We start from the raw sequence: 24,703 nt of genomic DNA, 5'->3' as shown, positions 1-24,703 counted from the left end.
AAGGAATGCAAGTTGGCTTTTGTTTGGTAAGCCCACAACTACTACATTTTTGTCGTGTCTCAGAAGATATGCAGGTTTATTATTCATTGTTAGCATAGGATCATCCAAAAAAGAAGGATGAATCTTGAAGAAATGAGGACCTGGGCACTGGGTGGCTGTAGTGGCCTGGGGTGACTTTCTGGCTTTGGAGACAGGCAGGTTCTAGTGTTACTGCAAGTATAAGCACCAGCTGGGGAAATAAATATATTTTGCTTCTCCTGACTACATTCAGGATTACCACTGTGGTGGTAATTACACCAGGCTTGTGTAGCAGTCTCTGATACCCCTTTTGCACTTGCTCTTGATAATCACAAAGAATAGGAAAAAAGGGACAACTCACAGCTTTTCTTTTTCTGTTCAAGTCCACAATATTTTCTAGTTATGTTATAGTAGCAGAGAAAAATCTTCAAATATTGTGACTTTCTTGTCGGTATCCCAACTGTTTTCACTTAAAGAAAGACTGAAATAGGCCACAGAAGGGAATCCCTGCAGTCAGCTTGTGACAGCAAGAAAGCTCCACAGGGTATTAAAATGCAGCTTTAGAAACAGTTTCACTAAATACTTGGAAAGCTTACTTCTAATTCTGTTGGTGTAAATATTGAAACTCCTGTTTTATTTGTTACAGAAATCTAGTCAAAGCCAGTAACTTTATAAAGGGAAATGGAAATCAATGGCAGAGTTAAAAGCTATAGTAGATTTTTCATTTTTATGTACGCACAGACAGCAACCACGCCATTTGATCCGTAGGAAACTAACAAAGGAAAAATGAAGGGAGGCAGACTTGTTTGTGCAAGGGTGGTAGCGACTCCTCGTTGGTGGAGGTGTTTCAGGTTAGCTGGAGGGAAAAATATTTTGCATCCTTGCTTGTCGATCCCTACCAGAAGAATCTGTAAATGATTTTAAGGCTCTCTTTTTATAAACTGTAAAGCAAATAATTAAGTCTATTCATAAAATACGATGTTAAGAACAGCGTACGGGTGTCGTCGCTCGTTAGTGAGGTGTGTGGGGGACAGTCGTTTTTGTGAGAAGCTGCTGCTAGCGGCAGCCCAGTGCTCAGGCTGAGTCCTCGCTGCAACGTCACGGAGCCTGCGGCGGCTGCTCCCACTCGGTGGCTGCCGGCGCTGGCTCTGTGCCAGGCGCCCGCCAGCTGCCCCGGGCGCCCTCTGCCCCCACGGGCCCGGCCCGCCGCTTCCCGCACGGGAGGTGCCGGTTGGCAGCTGCCGGCGAGACCCGGGCGCGGTGCCGGCCTGCAGGGATGGTTCCCGGGTAGGGGGGGGAAGCTCGGCGTTGACTCCCGGGAGCCACCGAAATCGGAAATAAGAAAACTCCTTAATGGCAGTGTAGCATTAAGAAGCAGGCGTTCCTTTACTGCAGCGCTGGATGCGCGGGGGATCGCCCCACCTAACGTGCATGCCGTAGGTTTCGTTCAACCGAAATGATATAGTCCACGCGTATGTTTCCGCGTTACATTTCTCGGAAAATCCTACATATTCATTTACTAGGCGGTACTATGTTAATCAAGCGTCGCGCATGCTCCTTGCAGGTATCACAGTCTTCCAAGGGGTCTCAAACAATAGTCGACCCTATAGTCACAGCTGACCGATCACTCAAGCTTAATTTGCTTCCCTTGTATGGAGAGCCCCAGGAGGATCCAGGTTTGTTTCACTAGCTACCTACACAGGGGTCTCCTCAGCGACCCTAAGTTGTAAACGACTCTTTCCCTCTTGGCATAAAACGACACAGCCAGGGCTGGTCAGCGATCTCGCCGTGGTGATTGCACTGACACAGACCACGCAGTTGCAAAGCTAAGCCCGGCTGTGTTACACGGTGACACGGGGGCGGCCAGACCGCCGCGGGGCGGCTCGGGGGCCCAAGGCTTGGCGGGACAGCGCCGCTGGGCGGCCGCGCAGGAGGCTGGCGGTTGGGCCCGCCCCATCGGCCTCTCTAGCTCCGGCCTCTCTAGCTCCGCCCTCTCGCCTTGGTCCCGCCCCCGACGCTCGTGCGCTCTCCCGCCCCGTCCCTTTCCCGCGCGCGCTTCCGCGCTCCGGAGCTGCGGTTGCCCTGTGGGAAGTGACGGGGTGCGTCAAGCGGAAGTGACGCGCATCGCGTGCAGGCCCGGACCGGTGCGGGGGGGTTTGGACAAGATGGCTGGATCCACAGGTCTGTGAGGGGGGCTCGGTGGGCCTGGGGCTGGTGCGGGAGAGCGGAGCGTTGGGCTTGTACTCGGGAGGTGGCCCGGCAAGGGCCGGGGGGGGTCTCTTTTCTCGGGGGGTGGGGGGCGAGCTGCCTCTGAGGGGAGCGACCGGAGCGGTAGGAGTTATCTTCTGACAGGGGCAGAAGGGGAGCTGCGGGGGAGCCGGGCCAGGGCGTGCTCCAGACGCGGGCCCTCCCGTCTGTAGGGCAGCGACAGCCCAGTGAGAGCCTGGCCCGAGGGGTGAATGGTGAGAGAAAGGGCTCTGGTTCTGTAATGAAAGTGGTGGGGTGCTGGAAGAGAAGACTGTCTGCTGAGAGACAGGATTGAGTCGATGTGTGTGCATACAGGGAAGGGAGGAGATGTTGCTAGCCTGGTAAAAGTGATGGAGGAAAAAGATTTGTACCAAAGATTTGTGCCAGTGTACCATCTGGTAAGTATACGAGTTGTGGGGTAGCAGTGTCTAAAATAAAGGATTGGCTATTTCCCATGTTGATGCAGGGGAAAAGGAGTCGGGCCTGTGTTGTGTTTTGGAGCAAAGGTACCTCAGTTTGGTGGTTACTGCAGCATGGTGGGGAAGAGCGATGAAGCATCTTGCTGTGTTTTGCTAGACAGCCATTGGAGCCAAAGGGTCTCTCTTATAGGCAAACGGAAAGGCAAAGAGCTGTAAGTCGTACCAGGAATCCCATATCAGTAACCAGTAAAGCCCGTGTTGAGCATTTGCATGGCAGAATATTGTTGAAGGTGGTGGCAAAGAAAGGGACAAGAATATTGCTTCAGGTACTAAATGCAGAAGTTTAAGAAGCACAATTATACTGCCTCAGTTTCATGAGGAGCTTGAAATATAAAAAGACCTTTCCCCATACAAAAAGCTGAAGTCTTCAGGGCCTTTTTCCCCCTTCTCTTACCCCTGAAACTTTGTAAGTGGGATTGACAGACTTCAGCACAGAGGAATGAAATTACCTCAGTGGTCAGTCTAGGCTGAATGTGGGCCACTGATTTATTTCTGCTTCCAATCCAATGGATCACGGAGGGATTGAGATTATAGCAAAACAGAAGAAACTTCTTTGTATTGAAGCTGATTGTGGTACCTTACTGCTGATTCTGTAAGGAGAACTTGGGCAGATTTTTTTGGGGTGGGAGAGTCCTCTGCACTTGGTAACATAACTTTGGGGGTGTGGGATTTAGAGAGTGGAATTTGGTAAGGTTACAACAAACTGGTGCATAGAGCAGCTCTTGCAACTCTGGAAGAGCAGTCCAAAAAGATACGTTATTGCCTATGATAAACTGAACTAGAATGGATATGTTGGAGAAACTGAAGTTTCTCATGTGGAGAAAGTACTGATGGCTTTTTATGGCTATATGCACAGACGTGTGTGTGTGTGTGTGTGTGTGTGTGTGTGTCTGTTTGGTTTGTTCTTTCCACATAGTATGCAGGAATTCAGATTTTTAAGACTTCGCCAAGAAGAACTGCTCTTGCCAGGAAGCTGTGTTACAGTATTTTGTGGAGGAGGGAAGGGAATGATTTGCTATAGACATAACATTTAACTCTACCTAGCTCTATGAATGTAATCTGCTCTTGCTAGAGTTCAACTTGATCCTTGTTTATTTCAGAAAAAAAGAATGTTTTGGTTACATGAAGGCCAGGAATGAAATGCTAGCCCTGAGGAAGTCAACAGCAAAACTTTTACTAAGGTCAACTGTCTCAGTTTCATCCCAGAAATTCCTTTCCTGGGCTCACTAGTTCTTTGAAAAATCATGTAAAAAAATATGTGCCTTTAACAACAAATAATTTAGTTTGAAAGTAGCTGTTCTTTAATGTGTGCTAAAGAAACTGTGTATGTCAGTGTTGTATTATTGTTGAATAAGTATCTTACCTGCTTTCTAAAATCTCCTATATTGTCTAATTTTACATGGAAATATGTATGTCCTGGAAATGGGACATTTGTAAGCTGAAGTTTGATTCATCTTCCAATATTGCAACTCCATCTGCTTGAAGCTGGACCTAGGTTGTTGGTGTGGCTACTGCTGAAGCTCTGGGGAGAAACAAGTAAATTTTTTTAAAGAAGAGAAACAGCTATTTTTGATATAATGAGCTGATTTTATATTGGTTACCTGGAGATTCATTGTGTTAATCTCTTTTGAGAATACAGAGCAGAAGATGTAATTAAGCATAGTTTCAGGTTAAAAGAAATTTTACCAAAGCATGCCATTTTAAATCTCTTGTGTAACTTGAGAGACAGATGAGTAACATCATTAAAAGGAGTTAATTCAGAAGTTAATTTCTGCATTTCCATAATTTGGGTTTTACTTAAAATTACCGTATGTGTATAGGATATAGATATACCTACCTAAAATACTAATGTTTTCTAAAATTCAGTGATCGTGTCACTAAGCAGTTAGAACTTATGTGTGAAAAGATGAGAATTAAGGCAGCAGTGTCTAATACTTTCCTCTAACTATGGGCTGCTAAAGCTTTTATCTCCTTCCCTGTCAACTGAGGGCTTCAAGAGCTTAGGGGAGGGTGAATAGGGCTAAATTAAGGCAAACTCCCCTCTGTTTGCTGAAACTGTGTACTTGAGGGGGGGGTGGGGGTGGAAATCAACTGACCTACAGTCAGCTTGTAGTCACAAGCAACCTTTTTTGAAAGTGCTTTTTCTGTCTTTAAAGGAGTGCAGTTAGATCCCAAACAAGTATTTTTTTTCTGTAAAATCCATACTTCTCGTTTCCAGCTATTCTGTTCTCTAAGGGTGAATTGGCTTCTTCGTGTGACTTACGTTGCCCATGAAAAAGATCTTTTCCTTTGAATTTATATAGGATTCATTCTTTGAATAGAAATGGCACAGTGCTCAATGTCAGTGCCTTGTTTTCTTAACTTTGATTTTCACTTCTGTTTGCAAACATTTAGTGGTGGTAAAAGCGGTTCTGAGTGTGCATGAATGCAGCTGTAAAGAGGCTGTTATTAAAAATGAAGGGCTAGAAATGGTCTTGAGTGTGTTCAGCCTAACTCCCTGAGTTATGAAGCAAGGACTAACTATTTTTCCTGGGGATTGGGGTTTTTGTTCTTGTTTGGTTTGAAAGCTCCCCCCACCCCCCCACCCCAAATCCTCCATTCAAAAAGATTCTGTAATGTGAGATAGGGTTTTGTAATACTTGCCCCTAAATCCTTTGCAACTCTTCTCCATTCCAAATCAAGCTGATGTCTGTCTGTTCTGTGCTTAGTGGGATAGGGATTGATGGATCACCATAACCTGTGTGGAAACTCCTAGATATTAAGAGCCATTCAGAGGAGTAATAAAGGAAATTATTCATAAGTAAGATGTATAAGTAATGTTTTAAAGACTGGTTTTTCCATATAGGAGTTGGTATAACTTAAGGTTTGTATCTAGAAAACTTGTGTGTTAAACTGCACAGGTAGGCTTCTCTTCACCTCTGACCTGTTGGGGATGCCTGTTTCCTCACTTGTGAGGTGTTTTTTGTTTTTTTTTTTTTTTTTTTTTTAACGTGTGGAGGAAAATTGTCTGGTTTTTGTCTAGTATAGTTTACCTTCAGGACTGTATTACTTCTCCCCTTTTCTCTATTATGCCTCTGTCACATTGTTCACTTATCCAGAACCTGTCCAATAAGTCAGTTTAAAAGCTGTTAGGATTTTATACTCCTTCAAGTTTGTTCCGTGTATTTATAATGTTAGCTCTGTAAGCACAGGCTTCTTGAAGCTGCAAGTAATCAGACAAAAAAAAAGTAGTAAATTACTGTATTCTGTGAGGCAGCAAGCACTCTGTGTGGGGCATTTTTCCATCCTGTCCTGTGCACAAGGAATTGCTACTGTGATTGTTCTGCCTGCTTAAAAACATCTTGGCAAACCACAAATAATTTAGATGTGCTTCAGCTGGGTTGAGAACAATCTGGCTTCTAAAGACTTTTAAACTACCTGTAGACCATCAGTTCTTTGCAATAGGCAGGATACTCTTGTTTCTTCTCCGAGCTTTGCCTGTACCATTTTCCTGTCTTTGTTGCTGGTATTTTACAACTCTGTCTCTAAATACAAGCCCCAACTTAGGTCTTTCTGCTACACAGGCTAAACACCTTCCTTCTGAGATAAAAAAGTGGCCTACTTTGTAATCGTCTATTTGTTTTAAGAGCTTGTTTGAAATTCAAGGATGTTATCAGGCATAAGCCCATTATCTAAACTATTTTGTACATACTTGGAAAATTTTAGCCTGGTTATAGATAAAACACATACAGTTTCAGCAGTTGGAGGTAGATGAACCATAAATCTAAGCATGGACGAGAAGGCTTCTCGTGTGAGAGAGCTGGATTTCCAGGTCTTTTGAGTAGTTGGTGGAGTTGAAGTACGTGCATATTTGTTAAGTGTTTGTGTTTTGCCTTATGGAAAACTTTCTTAAAGGCAGTGTTAAGTACCTGCTGTGAAAGTGTTCAGCTTCATTTTATTGACAGACCTTTCCTCCCCTGTCTCTCTGCTCTTACATGTTTTTTCATAGACTGTAGCTTGTATTTCATCCTGACCAAAACTTTATGAAAAGTTCTAGATCAGCTTCAGCTACTCATGTCACTTAGGTTTTGTTGCCTTGCTGTCTCAATTAGCTTGTGAAAGCCTCAGCACAGATTGTGGAGAGACAAGAAGGTGCTGTGGGGAAAGCATTCAAAATAGTCTTGATTTAAGCTGTACTCAGAAGGGTTTTGCTACATGCTATCCTGCCTGAAAGAGTGTTTTTCTTTGTATTTGTCATTTGGAAGACACTGATGAGATATAATTCAAATACTACTTTGAATAAAATCAGTACAAAACCCTATGACTGTGAAGCTGTCAAACTGGTTCTGAATAACATGAGCTTCTGTTTTACAGCCTTTTTGAAAATCTGTGGTGCTTTAAGTATGTAACTAAATCATTTCTAGTTAGCATTTTGGAACAAATGGAACCTTCAACACTTAGAATTCTAAGCTCTAAATTAATTCTTTTATTTCAGAAGGATGGGAGGCTTAAACTAGGTTTTTTAAAAAAAGATGTCTAACATCTAGATAGACTCAGTATCTCCTTTTTTTAAAAAATGTTGCATTAGACATTTAAACTGCACAAAGAAAAATCACCTCCTTTCCGTGCATTTGTGACTATTCGTAACTGGATAGTTGTGTGTTTGCAGTTTGCTTGAGTAAATCAAAAACATTTTTCCCAATACATATAAAAATAGTGAGTGTCCTTTACTCAGGATACCAACACAGTCTTAGTAAAATGTCCAGTTTTACTCATATAACTTACAATTTCTTCCTTGAAAAACTCCTAAGATTTTTCTTCTTACTGAAGTAGAATATATGTTTGTGTAAATATTAAGTAATTTGAACTTTTGAGTACCACAGCATATAGAGGATAGCAAGCTAAAATATGACTGTCATAAAAATAATGTGGGAAAATAACTTAATGGCAGTTCTTTTTGCTAAATACATGGTGATTGGTACATTTGCTGATGTACATACGCTTATGGGTATAACTGAAAGAATAACAATGGATCGTGTTAGTTATTTGATATAGATAAAGAATCTCTGTTTTGGACTGTGGGTGGGTGCATGCTGAGTCATGTTGGAAAGGACCTTCATGCAAATATTAGAACAACTGTTTGCTAATCAATGACATAACCCGTTTTAGACAGCTTTACAGCTTTGCTAAACTAAGTCCTTGATGCTACTCTTGTTATCTGGGTCACACATTACATTCTACTGTTAAAGCAGACCCAGTGAAAGCCATTTCATGACTAGATATTGCCCTCTGCTGGGTTCCTCTAGTCTCCCATTGCTGTCCCTTTATCTGAAAAAAAAATATATCTTATGTCATCATACTTTAAAAGATAGCTTAAAAACCATGTATTCGAAATCCTTTTTCCTCTCTGCCAACACAATCTCAGGTTTAAAATAAAACTTTCAGAAATTGAGCCTATGTGCTTACACCTTTACTTTAGCTTTTTTAGCCTTTATATAGCTTTTATGTTTTTACTAGTGGGGTTAATTTGTACTGGACAAGTTTGGTGTTTTGTATTTTTTTAAGCTTCTGACAAGAGAAATTGGAAAGATTTGCCTGATAAAATCTTGATTCCTTAGACTATTAAATCACAATTAATATTCCTGGTGGTTTCTGAAATGATGGATATATTTTCTAAACCCTTTTTACTGGTTTCCTGCCTCAATTGTTTTGTACAAAATTGAAATAGTAATAAAATTCTCATTTTTTTTGCTAAGTATCACAATTCATAATCTAGCATTTCATATACTAAAGCATATGGGAAGACAGTTGAACCATTTAATATCTCATTTATGTTTCATTCACTGGTTGCCTATAAAGAGTTAACTTTTAAACCGAAGTCAGCCTGTGCATTTCCACCCTTCACCAAAACTTCTTGGATGTCATTTGAGGAGCTGTTTAACTGTTTAATTCCTGTATGGTTTTTCTTATGGTTAGGCACAACTGGACATGCGGTGTCTGATATAACTAAACTCTTGAGTTAGCGATGGTCTTGTTTGTAACAATGAAATTATACTTAGATATAGTATAGACTAGTGAATTTATGCCCTTAATATTGGTGCAAATTTCTGAAATGAATTTTAAGCAATTTACACAAACTTTCTTTTGGAACTGCAGTGTGGTTTAGTGAGTGGGTTTATAGTATAGTTTTGTGTGATAACTATTTTTTGAGGATCTTTTCGGTGGAGGTATTTTAATTACTTAAAACTTGTTCTGTGGGAGCTTTTTTTGTGGGTTTTTTTTGGGTTGTTTGGTTTTTTTTTTTTACTGAACTTGCTTATGCCTTCACTGTTCCATAGTCTAACAACATTTGTGTCTGTAGTGGAGCAAGCTTCTTCATTAGTGCAATTTTTATGACCATTATTAGTAATTCCATGCCTGCAAATGTACTCAAGATGATCTTATTTGCATGAAAATGCAGAGGCAGAGTGAAACAAACTAAATGTTGCATCTTTGCTAGCAAAGTTAGTCCAATTGGAATCTCTCTCAGATTTGGACTATATTCTATGTGTGCATGTATCCAGTCTTAACTACTCTATGTGCTAATGCTTACTGACATACACGTTTTGGCTCTTACACTTCATTACTGGTGTACCTTGTACAACTTTAGAATGTTTAGGGTATTGCTGCATAAAAAATCAGAAGAGTGAAGAGGTCATTTGGAAGTTGGACTGCAGGAGATGAGGAATGGAGGTTTTCAGTGAGGCATGAACTTTGGTAACGAGAGATAGCACAGAATGAGAAAAACATGCTAGTTTTGTATTTGTGAGAAATAGCTTCTCCATGGATGCTGGTCAAGGGGTGGAACAGCTCTGATGAGTCAGATAGTTAATGGCAGCTGCATTTCCCTCTGCTGTTTTTCTAAGAAGGGTAAGACAAAAGAGGTGACAGTGGGGAGCAGGGAAGGAGGTGAGAGAGGAGTGGCCATGAGCGTGGTTAGAAGTGAGTAAAAACTAAACAGATCCTGGAGGCTGTTGACCATCACAGGAAGAGTCCTGTCTAAAAGGCTGCCTTCAGTAAATAATCTGATGCATTATGGAACAGAATTGGTAGAACTCAAAATTACTAGGAGCAATTAGTTCACTTCCTTCTGGTTATCCAAGAGGCAGGATAAAGGAAGGGGAGGAATTAGGTGAGGATGCCTCGATAATAGAGCTATTTGTTCTGTTAGTAATGTCTCACATTTACAAATATAATTAATAAAACCTAGAATTGCAGTTATTTGAAGTTATGAAGTTATACACTTGGAATGCGCACTCTGCTGGAGAGTCAAATTTGAGGTCTTGTCATCCTTAGTGTGAAAACAACAGCAACTGAAACACATTGAATTAACTGATGTCACTTTTGCAGTTTTGTTATGCTGAGATCTCTTATTCCTGCATCAAGATTTGTGGTTTAAGCCATTTTAATGTGTTAGTAAATCAGATGCATGTTCATGACATCCCAACTACTAATGCCTAAATCTATAAAAATTACTTCCCACCCCTCAAACTATATAAACTTTAATATTGTTCATTTTTTTAATTATTTTTTATGATTTGCTGGTGTCTTAAGTACACTTCTTTCTTTTTGTTTTGAATTAAATGTAGGTTGGGGCCTTGTGAGGCAAAGTGGTATTACTACCTCTCCTTCCTTATGAAGCTGGCCACCTCTGTTTTGTGAATGCCCCTGGTAGGATGTATGTGAAAGGTAGAGAATTGGATAGCACCACGTGCTTCTGAGGTGGGCTCAGCCTCAAAAGTGGGAGCTGATGGGTAGTGGACCGTACTTGTGCTTATGGCCTTTCCTTTCTGAGTTAGTAGTCTGCCTGCCCCCTAAACATGCAAGTATAAAGTAAGCTCTTTTCCTTTGAGGACCTGTTGTGCTGTATTTGACAGCTGAACTCAAAAGTATGACATGAAGCAGCTTAAGTTGTATTGAATGCAAATTTTAACACAGGGCAACTAGAACTACTACCAAAAAACCAGGTCAACATGCAACTATCATTCTATTTAGAATTCATAATTTTCAAGTATTACTGCTGGTACATAACTGACAATGTCTTAATGTTATGAATATGCATAATGAATTTGAAAGTAAAAGTAAAAATCCCTGCTTCTGTAAATCTGTGTTCCGTCTTCAGTGAAATTACTGCTTTTTTTAAACACTAGTCTTTGTGCCCTACCCTAAAGATATAAATACCCCTTCAGCCCTCCGGACCTTTTTCCCTCTGCCAAAATGTGCATGCTAGATTGCAATAAATGACTGAAGCTTCTGCTGTATTAACATAGTTTCTCATAAGCTTCCTTAACATAAGCTATACACAGAATGTTTATGGCTGTGACTAGATTAAAATATAAAGGAAATCCCTATCAAAGTTGTTTTCATGCAGCCTAACTTTAGTTCAGAACTGTGTCTGTTGGGACTAACAAATGTACAATTTCACTTATGTGAAATAAATAGAGATTACCACCAATGTAATTCTGTAAAGGAATATTACTTTAGTTATATGTATATAGCTTTAACTAAAAGGAAAGTATTAAGATGAAAGTTTGTAACTTCCACACTGCTATGACTGTTTCTTGGCTCCTGCCAAGAAATGTTCCTCAGCAAGTGGTATGTCTTCATAAGAAAAAAACCCAAAACTGATGAAATGCAAACTTTACCTTCAGTGTGCTTCCTAGAATTGCACCACCTCCTTGAAGTCTTCCAACGTGTGCTTTATTTTTCTTTAATTTTTAAATATTGTAAAAGGCAAAAGAAGTTAACCAGTTACATAATCAATGTTATATATGTGTAAAAACGTAAGTCCTGAAAAGAAGCAGAATAGCCCATTCACTTCTTAGAAGCTCTGCTGAGTACAGGCAATTTCTTTAATTCATGCAAGGTGATAATTTTCTAACATTTAGGATTATAGCAAAACTGGCTCCAAATTAATAATTATTATGATAGTAATAATATAACCCAAATTATGATAAACATTGAACACATTGAATAAATTTGTTCTATATGTGTTCATTGATGTACAGCTATTTACTTGAGCTGTGAAAATTTACTGCTACTCATCTCTTTTCTTACCAATTCCTGTAGTTAGTTGTCTTGTTTTGTTTCTTTTGGGATAAATAATGGAAATGGAATTTTACATGATTATGTCAGGCCTGTTTTTCTTGAACTTCTATTCCTAGAAATTTTCCACAGGTAATCTTAGGTTAGTCCTCATGAGCCTGCAAACCTATATTGCTGTTGCTTACAGCTTTGCCAGTTGTGGACAGTAGTGATAAGACGCTATTCAATTGATCTGACACAATGCATACTTCAGCAAAATGGGGCAGAAAGCATTCAAGATCACTGTTGTTTTTGAGGGGTTGTGCGTGATTAATTTTGGAAGCACAGAGTGCTCTGGGGTCTCTGTTTTCTGTTTTCTTCTTGTATCATCTGTCTGTACTGAGTAGCTTTAATAAAGTCCTGTATTCTTTTATCACTGATAGAGATGCATCTACTTGGTTTTATGTGACAAAATCAGTGATGACTAGAATGATTCTGTGGAAAATATTATACTTGCATTATATGGCTGTTTCATCCATACATGCTAGAATTGCTTAGTACCTTATTCGCCATCCTGATCAATGTGTTTGGGCCATGTAGAAAAAATAGTGTATAGTAAATGTAGCTTTATGAATACTACTGATATATAGAATTATGGATTTGAGTTTTACTGAAGTACATTGAAACTTGGTTGGAAAACAGTTCAAAGAAGTGGAACGTACCTGTAATTCTAAGAGAGCAGAAGTTTCAATTAACAGAAATATCAAGATGTATCAAACCCTTTTAAAGAAGGTACGGTTTTCTCAGTGTGGGCTCACTGTACATTTGGTAGTGCATGGTTGGGTTAATTCGGAGATTGAGTTCCACAGCAGCAGCTGAATGCTTTTGTAGTTACTGGAAGAACAGGTATTGCTTTTCACTGAAAATGTCTGTTTGCCTTGAAGAATCATGTTTTTATCATTATTGGAAACTGTGCTTTTACTATGTGTGTAGTAACGTTTCTGATTTAAAACAAAAAAAGTATGGTTTACTATTGAATTGCTGCATTCCACTACTAACGGTAGTGATGGAGTTCTTTTGTGGGCAAAACTGTGTCCAACTTCATTAATAGGCAGGTTACTAGAAATACTTCTGTTTTTTGGAGTCAGGTTACTGTGATCAACCTCAGGTAATTACCATATAATTACAGTAAACCTGGTAATACTTATTGATAGTAGGTTCCCAATAGTAAGTCACCCATTTTTTGTATGCATATTCACAGAGTATTTTACTAGGCAAAAGAGTATGTGATATCAGCAGGGTAACTGGCCAACAAAAGTATAGATGATGTTTTTTTAAAAGTAGTTTTTTTCAGAGAACAATGTCTTCCAAAAACGTAATTCCACAGGAATATCTTTTGCAGGCAGAATAGAATATGTTAGCATTTCACATGCCCTTGCTGTCTTCCCTCTCTCTTTTGTGTATTGCCCATTTCAGGGCCTGTTTAAGGTTTTGGTTGTTTTATGCTCTTTTTGTGGGTGTATGGTGTGTTTTTGTTGTTAGTACAGTATTTCAGTTTCTTGCTTTCTTTTGTCAAGGGCAAGATGCCTTCTGAATTGTTCAGGCTGAAAGGAACCTGTTATTTTCTGTGTTTCTCTTTGGATTTTTTTATTTCTTCCTTTCCTTGCCCCAGGAGAAATTGTGTTATGGCTTTGAATTTGCAAGGCTGACATCCCTCTTCCTTTCCCTGTCATTAAAAAACACTAATTTTTCTGCCAGCCTGAAGCTGTTAAATGGGATTTGAGAGCTTTTCTTTTTGTTACCATGCTATACGTATCTTTTTTTCAGTTTCTGTTAGCTGGATGTCAGTGAGCAAAAGGTAACTCATTCATTCAAAATTGTTTCTGCTACAGACTTTTCCTGACATAGCTCTTTTAATGAAGAAGAACAGTATCCCTGACAGTATCCTAGCTTGTTAATGTGTAATTTATTGATATAATTGTTCTTGGGTGTGTATTAAAGTTTGTTTTTATGGTGGTTTTGGGGAGTGTGCTGGTAGTATGGGCTGTGCTGGTGTAACTATGGTAAAAGGCTCCTGGTACGGGTGTAACTTCCAGGAGTGATTGAAGCCAAGAGGTAAGGGAGTTTTTAAGAGAAACTGAATGTTGGTGTTGATACTATACGTCCTGGTTTCAGCTGGGATGGAGTTAATTATCTTCCTAAGGAGCTAGTATGGTACTTTGTTTTGGCTTTGATGTGAGACTTTTCAGCTCCTCAGGCCTTGCTAGCAAAGAGGCTGGAGAGGCACAAGGAATGGGGAGGGGACACAGCCAGGACAGCTGACCTGACCTAGCCAAGGCGGCATTCCATACCATGGGACGCCCTGCCTGGTGTATATACCTGGGGGCTGGCCGGGGCAGGCAGGTCGTTGCTGGGGCACTGGCTGGGCATCAGTCAGCGGGTGGTGAGCAGCTGCATTGTGCACCACGTGTTCCTTCTTCCTTTCCCTCTGGATTTTATTCTTTCCCTTCCCTTTTTCATGATAACTGTTATTGTCATAACTGTTATTATTGTTCTTTCATTTTTATTATATTTCAACTATCAAATTGTTACCTCAGCCCTCAAGTTTTACTTTCCTTTCCAACCCTCCTCCCCATCCCTCTGGGTGAGGGGGGAGTGAGTGAGTGGCTGCGTGGTACTTAATTACCAGCTGGGGTTAAACAATGATGCTGTAATAGACAATTATTATAAAAAATAGTTTGGGATGTAACAGAAAACCTCACACTTCAGGTTGTGAGCCAATCTATGAAAAATCAGGTTTATGGCTCCCTCTTACAAGCAGCAGGAAGAAGAGCAGAGTGTAGGTTATCCCACTCTTGCCTATTACACAGTAAAGAATCATTTGATGTGCAGGTAGCTTGGACTCCCAGCTGTATTTGAAGGAGTATGTCCAAGTGAATTGTTTAAAAATGTGATTTATTATAGCCAGTGTGCTCTGTCAAATTTGACATAAGTGCAGTTGTGTGTTCTGTTTTGATGCTGATTAAATCTCTGTACTAGTGGGTGATCTGGCATTGCCAGATGTGGAATTGTGTCTTGACATAGTAGCAAAAGCAGGTCCATCACTGGAGCATTAAAGGGGAGTTGGCTGGAAAGTTGTTTGTGCTACTAAAGGATACTGAAGATTTCCTCCTTCCCCCCCTTTTTTTCCTCTCTCTGCTCCCCCCCACCCTGGTGTTTTTTCAGGTTATAGAGACTCTGGATGAAAGCATAGCTGAAACTTCTAGTGTGTGCTGTGGGATAGTGTACTACTTGCTGCTTGCTTCTATTAATAGTTTAGAATGTGATGTCTGAAGTAGCTGCATATGTATGAAAGTAGACTCTCCTGCTTAATTTATTTACTAATTCTGACTTTATTCTTCTCTCATTGTTCCAAGGTATTAAATTCACTGTTAATTTAATGAATATCTAATAGTTACCAGTTTCTGTAGTCCAGTTTCATGCTTAAACTTCTAAATTAAAACCCATTGGTATATGTAAGCATGACTGGGTGTTGTTTGTTTTAGGTGAAATACGTTTACTTCAACTCTTTGTGAAAACTTGGTAAATAGTGTTTGACAGTTCCTGTGTATGGTTTTGGGGGGTTGGGAGGTATTCTTCAGTAAAATCCATAGTGAGGTAAGCTTTCCAGAGAAACTGAAAAGAGGTTGGGGGTGAGGTTGCTTTTATTTTGTTTTTTAATCTTTATGAATCCAGCTATATTTTGACATGGAGACCCTTAGTCTATCATTGCAAACAGCTGTGCTGGATGCAATGCTGTACCTAGTGGTTAGTCACAGCCTACTGAGTGGAGTTTACCAGTCCTACAGCTCAGCCAGTGATAAAAACTCCTGACTGCTTTAATCCCCTTCACTTGGAACTGAGAGGTTTTAGCTGGTGGATGCCTGTTACAGGGAACTAAAACAACCTGTCTGCACTTGTCTGAAGCTGGTTAGTGGTCCCATCAGGAAGTGGAACTGGGGAGAACAGTATTTGGCAGGCCCATGGTGGTAAAAGGCTAGATGCATTTCTCTCAATTGCCAGTTTGTTCCAGAAGGTACACCTGAGGTCTAGTAGTCCGCTGAAGAATGGGGGTAGTTTCTGTGATTTCCTATTTCTGAAGAGCTGCAAACTAGAACAGAAAGATGTTGTTTCATTGTCCAAGTTCTGTAAATGAAATATTCAGATTCCATGAAGGAGTATTTCAAAGTTTTTTTAGCAAATACTTGATGTATTGCCTCAATTAGAGACAACTGCAAGTGTATGCACCATTAACATACAACTTAGGTTGTGCCTTCTAGAATATTTGAAGTGGTGGGAAGAACAAGAATTTTTTACTTTATACTTGCAACCTTAATTTCCATAAGATCCAGACTGTCATTACCTGATAGGTAGAAGTTCTTGCAGTTGTTTTAGTGGAAAGAAAGCCCAATCTTACACGCTTGTTTTGTTCTTCAAGCTAGGTAGATTTGTATTGTGTGAAGGTTATATAGCATGACCAAGGCACAGGTGCATGAGGGGATGCTCAGAATGGCGTTAGTATTTATGTCATTTTGCTGGTAGTTTCTAGGACTGTAATTAAAAAGGTAAGGGTTGTTTTTTTTATCCACTGTGTTAATTTTTAAAGTATTCCATGTCACTTACCAGAAACTTTATCAACAGTGGTTTTTCAATAAAACATTCAGTAGTGACTTCAATTGAAGTATTGAGGATAAAACGTTAATTATGTATGCCAGGGCAATAGAAGCAGTTTAGTGGGGTCTTTTTGGTGTGTTTTTGTTTGGTGTTTTTTTTGTTGTTTGTTTTTTTCCAAGCTAGGAAATAGTGATCTGGTAATCCTTTGTTGCAAAAAGCTCTAGTAGACATTTATAATTAAGATGTGCACAGCTTGTTGTTCTGCCCCTCTGATGTCTGTTGACTGATCAGGGTATCTGGGAGAGGTGGGCCAAATTTTAAATACAGAATTGCATTAAAGAAAGTGTATTGGGTCTGGCTGAGGACCATAGCACCCTCCTAGTGCTGTGCTTGTGTTGGTAGCTGGAAAGGTGGTGATAACGCACCAGTGTCTTGGCTACTGCAGAGCAGCGCTCGCACAGCATCAGGGCTGTCTGCCCAACCTTCCCCCCATCCTCACCAGCAGGCTGGGGGTGGGCAAGATCTCGGGAGGGGACATAGCCAGGACAGCTGACCCAAAGTGACCAAAGGGCTATTCCACACCATATGATGTCTGCTCAGACATAAAGTTAAGAGAAAGGAGGAGGAAGGGGGGGCATTCATTATTTACAATGTTTGTCTTCCAGAGCAACCGCTATGTGTACTAAAGTCTGCCTTCCCGGGCATCCCCATGCCTGCTGATGGGAACTAGAGAATAACATCTTTTGTTTTCCTTTTCTTCCACGCATGCGACCTTTGCTATTGCTGCATTAAACTGTGTTTGTCTTGACCCACAAGGTTGTGTTTTTTTTCCCATTTTCTCCACCTGCCCCTGTTCTGCTGAGGAGGGGAGTGACACAGTAGCTTGGTGGGCACCTGGCATCCAGCCAAGGTCAACCCACCACAGAAAGATCTTGCACATTTCTTAGGAACTCATAAATAAAGGAATAGAATATGTTTGCAGACGTGAACTAAGTACCTTAAATATAGAAGTACTCTTACAAAATGGTAGTTCTATCTTGATTTATACAATCATTTCTGGTCACCCCAACTCAAATGTTGTAGGATTGTGTAACTTTCTGAAAGGGAACCTGTTTGAACATAACTTTCATGCAGTTTTGAAAACTAACATTTATTTTTTTCTGGGAATGTTTTTAATGGGTTGGAATCTCAGTAGGGTGGTGTGGTGTGGGTTTTGTGGGCTTTTTTTTTTTTAAACACCAGGTGTGTTGACTCAAATTCAGAGTAGTGTTTTGCTACATAGTTCTAGCACTGATAGGAATGTTAGTGTGAGGAGCGTGGCATTTGCTGTCAGATAGTTTTGTCTCTTTTTAGAGCAGATCAGAAACCTTTAGAAAATAATTCAGAAGCCCTTCACTGCTCCCCTTGGGCAGTTAGGGGATCTAGTGAGCACAGACAATGCAGTGGAAAAAATGTGATGAACACAAGACAGTCATGAAGGGTTGTTATTTTCTAACAGCTGTCATCTCCTATAGTTCAGTGTGTTGTGTACAATTTTATGATAGAACTGAGCCAGTCCAATGGCTTTTTGCTACATAAAGCTCCCTTATCCACATCCATGGTTTTGCAAAGGAAGGCACTGAAAGACACAGCAGTCAGCTCTGGCATTTGTTGATCTTGCTTTCTGAGTAAATTTGATTAACTGGTTGGATTTCACTTTTGCCTGAAGAAAAAAGACGTCTTTTTGCTAAATTAGTGTGCCAAAGTGGATAATAGAGGAGCCTGTTAAGTGCAAGAGCAACATAGTTTTGGGAGAAGGCATAGAATGTCTTCTCCCCTGGCTGTGAGCAGTTGGGTCGTCTCAGCTGCACTGCAAGGTAGTAATGATCAGAAACAAACTTAAAGCCTGTTTGCTACTGTCTTTATGTGCTTTTTAAAGAGGTGAATTCTAAATCAGAAGTTCTGCAGTCAGAGCAAGAATTCTGAGAAATGGTGGAATTTAGCATCCAATCATTATCTTCTCCTGGGGCTTAAGTACATGGGGTTTGTGGGTGGGGGTTGTTTGTGGGGGTTTTGTGTTTGAGGCTCCATGTACCAGTCAGAAGCTATTCAGTCATGTGATGCAAACCATGAAGTTTAGTAGAAGTTTATTCTGCTGGTTTACTTATTTTATTTTATAAAAAAAGATGAGCATTAGCCTTTTACTGCCAGATTTGATTCCAGAGAATGTATGAATCTGGAGCAAAAGTAAATGTCTTGTGCTCTATAATGTGACAGAAGCATGATTGTCAGTTCTCATCCCTAGCCTGAATTGGATATGTAAATGTACAGATCTAATGGTAATAACAAGTCAGGATGGGACCAGAAGAATGGGCAAATGAATTTCAACAAAGCTTTTTAAAAGGAAGTATGCCAGCTGATCTGTTCCTTGATGTACTGTGCTAGTGCTTTCAGGTAATCATATGTGAACTCTTATCTGTGAAAATAAGCTTCCAGAGTAGTTTGACTCCATTAAAACATATTTTTACATTGAGGTTATCTGAGTTTTTGCTGCCATGGCTGCACTTTCATGCTAGTTCTTAGATCTCTCTGTGAGCTGGGCTGGTTTGTTAAGCTGTCAGGAGACTAACCAAAATGTATAATCTTCTGCTCAGTTAGCAAGCTGAAGTAGCTCATTATGGCTCAGATGAGTGGCAATACCAAAGCTGGAAGGAAGGTGAGGCCGTACATGAGTGATTTAATTTCCTTGCGCTATCTTGATAACTATACTCTTCATGCTTTTCCCTGGGGATTTGGAAAACTTGGAAGCAATAATTTCTGCAATTTTTAGGAGCCTCTCTCTTGTCAGCATTATTTAAAAAAAAATACTGTTTTAAACACAGTTTGAGAGAAACTGCAGTTGTGAGATAAGCTGTTTGAACAGTTTTGGAAGGGTGTTTTATCTATTTATCTATACTGGCCCATATGCATATATATTGACTAAATAATCATATTGTGTCCTATTGGTCTTAATTTTTTTTCTCAGAGACCACTTGTAATACAGGATAGGGTAATATAAAACCTGAAATCCCAGCGACTGAGTAACTGATACGAAAAATGTTTTCTTTGATCCCCATCTTTTTCAAATTTGCATAGTATGTATTCCTTGCTAAGAACTTTGTGTGTACCCAGTCTTAGAGTTTTAGTTTTATAGAGTACCTGGATTCTTCTGGTACAAGAAAGGTTTTGTAGTAAAAAACATGGAAAACACAATAGCTGTAAGTAGCTATGAGAAAAAATGTATAGCTATAAGGAGCTATAAGAAAACTGAAGGTTGATTGTATTGTAATATTGGTACTACATAATTGTGTATATTTTATATGAAAATAAAAGCATACTATGATTGAATGCACAAGTGTTAATTAGCTTTGTTCCCTACATCAGTGCTGAAATACCATTTTAGCTTCTGTGATGTCAAGCAATTAAGCATCCACTTGTTTAATACCAATCAATATCTGTCTATTTTCATGTATTATAGTCATAATCCAGTAATTATAGTTCAGTAAGTGAATATTCCTCAGCTCTCTTTAGGGGCAGTACATCTTCATGTTCTGTTGTGAATATGTCATTATCACTCTTCAACAACTTAATCAGTTTTCAGATAGTAGTGTTTTTTAAATCAAATGAAATCAAGATGTTTCAAGATTTCTCTTAAAGTTTGCATTTATTAAGGTCATTTGTGTTAAATGTTGCATTCTTTAATTATTTCTGGAGGGAATTTGCCACATGAATTTTATGTGGATTCTAGTTGATTAAATCTTTGATAGACAGGAAATTGGTTTTGAAATGTACTGACTCTGAACAGTACTGTTCTTGGGAATGTTTAATTCAGATGCTCTATCTCAAACAAAAGAGGCCTTTCTTATTTTCTCTTTTACAATTTGTATTGCTGTCACTTGGTAGTAACTAGCTTCCAGTGGTTACTTGCTTCAACACAATTTGAGTGCTAAATAAATTCACGCAGGAAATCCCTGTTTGGCTTTGAAAGTATATTCAGCAGTCGCTAGTACATAGCATATAAAAGCAATAAAATATTTTTCCTTTTCCTTGATGTGAGCAGTATTAATTATTTTCTCCTTTTATCTAGTTAAAGTACCTCGTAATTTTCGCTTGTTGGAAGAACTTGAAGAAGGGCAGAAAGGAGTAGGTGATGGTACAGTAAGCTGGGGCCTTGAAGATGATGAAGATATGACACTCACCAGATGGACAGGAATGATTATCGGGCCACCAAGGGTAAGTGTCATGAATTAAAATATCTTTTTTAAGTTTTTAGGCAATGCCAAATGCAAAAGAAAAACAACAACCAAAAACCCCCAAACCATTATTTTTCTACAGTGTAAAGGATTAGTTAAAATTCAGTGTATGAAGTTGTAGAAACACTGTGTTTGTATTAGAATTCATCACTTCCTGGCATGTTAGAAAGTGTTTTCAGTTGTGATTTGAGACTTACTACCGAGTTTGGAATATATTTAGTCTGTATTTCCACCATTACTGCACGTAAGTATACAGTGATAGTACAGTAAACAGGATAACTGTCTTTCCACAGTTTATCGTATCTGCCTAGTAATTTCAGTTATGTAGTAAACTGGCAGTATATTTTCAACTTTCACAAGTTTTATCAAATAGTCTTTCAGTATAGCAGTTTATGCATTTCAGTTGAATCTTGCCTAAAGACCAAGCAGTTTTTCATTACTTCTATTAAGATAAAGTACATACACAAAGTTCAAAACCTTCTGACCTTCTAAGTTCTGTAGGATGTCATCTAGACTGATAAAACCTGCAAGAGATGTAACCATCTCCTGTGTCTGAGTAATCGTTCCCGTCAGATATGAATGGACACATCTTTACTTGACTTTTGTGCATGCTTTCTCATGAGTTACCATATGATGCAGAAGATCACTGTGAAATGAGAACTTCAAATGAGTATACATCAGGTAGCTGTAAGTTAGCATATATTTTTCACTGCTAACATGGGGTTACTGCCATGTGTGTCCTTCAGTACTGCAGGACTTACTGGAAGAACTATCCAAAACAAGAACTGAGATCAGAACTTGGCCTCAGTGAAGATGTCTTCCAGAGTAAGAGTTCCATAGACTCAGTGTAATTCAAGCTCCTTGTGGAAGTCATAGTTAGTTGCAACTTGCACAGACTGTTTTGAACATCTGCATAATTGTGCTGAGCTTTTAAGATTTGGGTGCATTTGAGGAAGAACCAATTTGAAATACAAGTGTAATGATGGTACGCTTTGGATGGTAGCTTGTGTGGAATCACAGTGTTTAAATACATTTTGAAGAAAATTTGTAATCTTATGGGTTTTGAAAAGAACTTGCAAATATGAGCTAAGTAGTGCCTCCCTGACTCTCCAAATAGCCTTCAGAACTGCCTGAGACTGCTTTCTGGTTCAATGTAAGGTAGATGCCCAACACATCTTTGAAGGGAGTGATTATTATGTAGGACCTAATATGTTTTAAAAAATAAATAAAAAAAGAAACCAACCTGGGAGTCACTTTTAATTCTGGTCAATTTATATTGCTGTCATTTTACTTTCTTTATGAAACAGTGCACGCAAGTAATATTTTGGGCAAGTAATACATTTTGGAGATATGTAGTCTTGCTGATAGAATGACTTGCAGTATGTGGTGATTGTAGGAAGTGAAAGCCAGTGGTGGCACCTTTAGTTGAATTGCATATTCGATTTCAGGATTTGTAGAAGATGTTTTTGGAATTACTTGAGTTCTGTAGACAGCATGCAGTTAGTCAGAACACAGAGAAGGTTGCTAATAATGTCCATGTTATTATATATATATTATATAATAGATATTACATACAATACATGTCTTCACATATATGGCTTCTCTAGAGCTGTGCAAAAATTGCTTATCAGTTTTTTTTTTTCTTGATTCATTTGAAACGTGAACCAGCATGGAGGGAGGAGGGGAAGATTTGATTTAGATTAAAGGAAACATTTTTCTGACTCCCAAAAATGAGGTTTTAGGCTTTTTGAGGAGCTGGCCAGGGGTGCTTGGCTTGCAGGAAAGCAGTGACTTGAAAAACTGAGCAAAATTGAGAAGCCATCTGGTTAGGAATAAAGGAATGAGAATGAGTGCTGTTCTTAGGATTTTTCAGAGTTGTGAGTAGTGTATATACATTTTTGCCTCTTTCCACTGTAACTGACTGCATCCCTCTCTAAGGAAGTAAATTGTTTTATCTGAGAGAATAACGAGAATTTCTGTTGCTGTGTTTTCTTGCAGTAGGGGCAGCAATGTTACCTGTAGCAGGACAAGATTACTTTCATTGGGCCTTAGCTTTTAATGTGAAAGAATAATAGAAAAACCTTTTTTCTAACAAAGCATGTCCTGCTTTGCCTTGTTTCTTTCTGACCTACATGCTGCTTGGTCTCTGTGGCTCCTTGAAATTATAGGACATGGTTAGGGTACTTCAGTACTCCAGTTCCCACTCTGCCTTGGCCACAAAATGGACTGTCATTTGATAGCTTGACTGTATGGTTGATACTTCTACTCTGAGAGAATGACAGGTGGCTGATACAGAACAGCTGAAAGATGGTGCTTCTGGAAAGTTCAGAGGCACGTTACTGCTCTTCACGTTAGCTGTTACCTGTTGTGCCACTGGAAAGACAGGTATAGAAAATGGGTTTATCTTCCTTTTGGAACACAGAGGTATGTGCATCAGTGACCAGTAAAGCCACTGATACTTTTAGTTGTGCATGGCCTACTTGACAAGATGAAAAAAATGATAGGACTGTATTCATTTATAATTGGACTTTCAATGAAATAATTTGCACTTACAATGATCAGTTCCATGGTCACTTTGTAGTGATGTCTCTGCAAACAAGCTGTCACTTTACTGTCCAAAGTTCCTAAATCCTCTAGTAAACCAAACAATCTTCAGCTGTGAAGTCTTAGATATCTGTTGGAATGTTAATTACCTCCAGAATGTGTTTTTTGCAAATACTGTTTTCGTCGTGTACTTGGTTGTGTCTTAACTGTTGGGTTATTGGCATCTTTGTCTTTCTCCATTTCTATTTTTTTTTTCAGATAGTTTTTTTTTTTTTAACAGGGGAAAGTGGTAATTTTCCTAAAATCATTGATTTTTCTTTTAGCCCCCTACTGTGCCAAAGTTGTTTTAGGAATGCAGGTGGGTAGGAAGGATAAGGGTAAATGTGAATTAAAAAGGATTTTATTCTCTTAAAACTTCTGTATGGTATAGTCAATAAGTAGTGTAATTTATACATATTTATCAAGTAATCAATGTAACTAAAACAGTGGAATATCAGTCAGTAATCCAAGACCATCAATTGGACATAATAACAGATTTATAATTATTTCATATTTCTTAATCTTTATTGTTCTTGCCTTTGCTTTGTTTTTTTTAATGATTTATTAATATCAGCTTTCAGTAAGATGCATTAGTCTGTCTTTTTGCTTTCTAGACAAACTATGAAAACAGAATATACAGTCTGAAAGTAGAGTGTGGACCTAAATATCCAGAAGCACCTCCTACAGTTAGATTTGTAACTAAAATTAATATGAATGGAATAAATAATTCCAATGGAATGGTAAGTTGAAATGGTAAGATCAACCATGTTGTTAATCTGTACTATAAATTATTTCTGTGAAAAACACAGGTGAGGAATATGCTTGTTGGACATAGCTTTCTTATTTAAATTTTCCAATGTAAGTACTAGTTTAAGTCAGATTTTGGTTGCCTACTACTACACATCTTCAGGTATTTACAATATGTTAGTGGTTCTTGGTGGCTTATCAATGAGATGAGCACTATCTATAGTATTGAAACAGTTGTTTCTTTTAAATGAAGCTGGATATTTTAGTTTTGAACAGAAAAAAGTGTTCAAGCTGTGTGTGGGTATCTCCCTTGTAATACTCTTGTAAAAGGGGATTAGATTCGTATTGTAACAGGAGTATTACAAACTTTATCTGATGTTTCCATTAATAAAAAATGGAGGTTATTCCTGATGAGTCTCTGGAGGTAGTAACTCATCTGTAATGAACTGATATATTTAAACTCTTTGTAGTGGGTTTATTCAAATCTAGGGTGATTGTGAGCTTCAGTCTTAAGATCTTTTGAAATAGATAGTCTTAACTTTCATTTCAAAGATCAATTTGCAATAAGATACTTTCACTGATCCAGCCCTTAGGGTGGGATGAGTGATGATAGCACCTCAAGCAAGTTTGTTACTCCATTATTTACTAGCACTTAAATCCTGT

The 24,703-nt window shown here is 39.1% G+C and overlaps 1 protein-coding gene across 1 annotated transcript in view; it reads left to right on the top strand.

Annotated features, from left to right (window-relative positions):
* Positions 1-2,041: 2,041 nt before the first annotated feature.
* UBE2V2 (ubiquitin conjugating enzyme E2 V2) overlaps positions 2,042-24,703 on the top strand; it is a 29,554-nt gene continuing 6,892 nt past the window's right edge. The window contains exons 1-3 of the mRNA XM_080381517.1: positions 2,042-2,199; positions 20,545-20,690; positions 23,908-24,033. Coding sequence (XP_080237643.1) covers positions 2,184-2,199; positions 20,545-20,690; positions 23,908-24,033 — 288 coding nt within the window. The 5' untranslated portion in view covers positions 2,042-2,183. The remainder of the gene's footprint in view (positions 2,200-20,544; positions 20,691-23,907; positions 24,034-24,703) is intronic.

Source organism: Falco punctatus (assembly GCF_963210335.1).
Source record: "Falco punctatus genome assembly, chromosome: 3".
Taxonomy (NCBI): Eukaryota; Metazoa; Chordata; class Aves; order Falconiformes; family Falconidae; genus Falco; species Falco punctatus.
The sequence above is the reverse complement of the archived record's forward strand: the minus strand, read 5'-3'. Positions and strand labels throughout refer to the sequence as shown.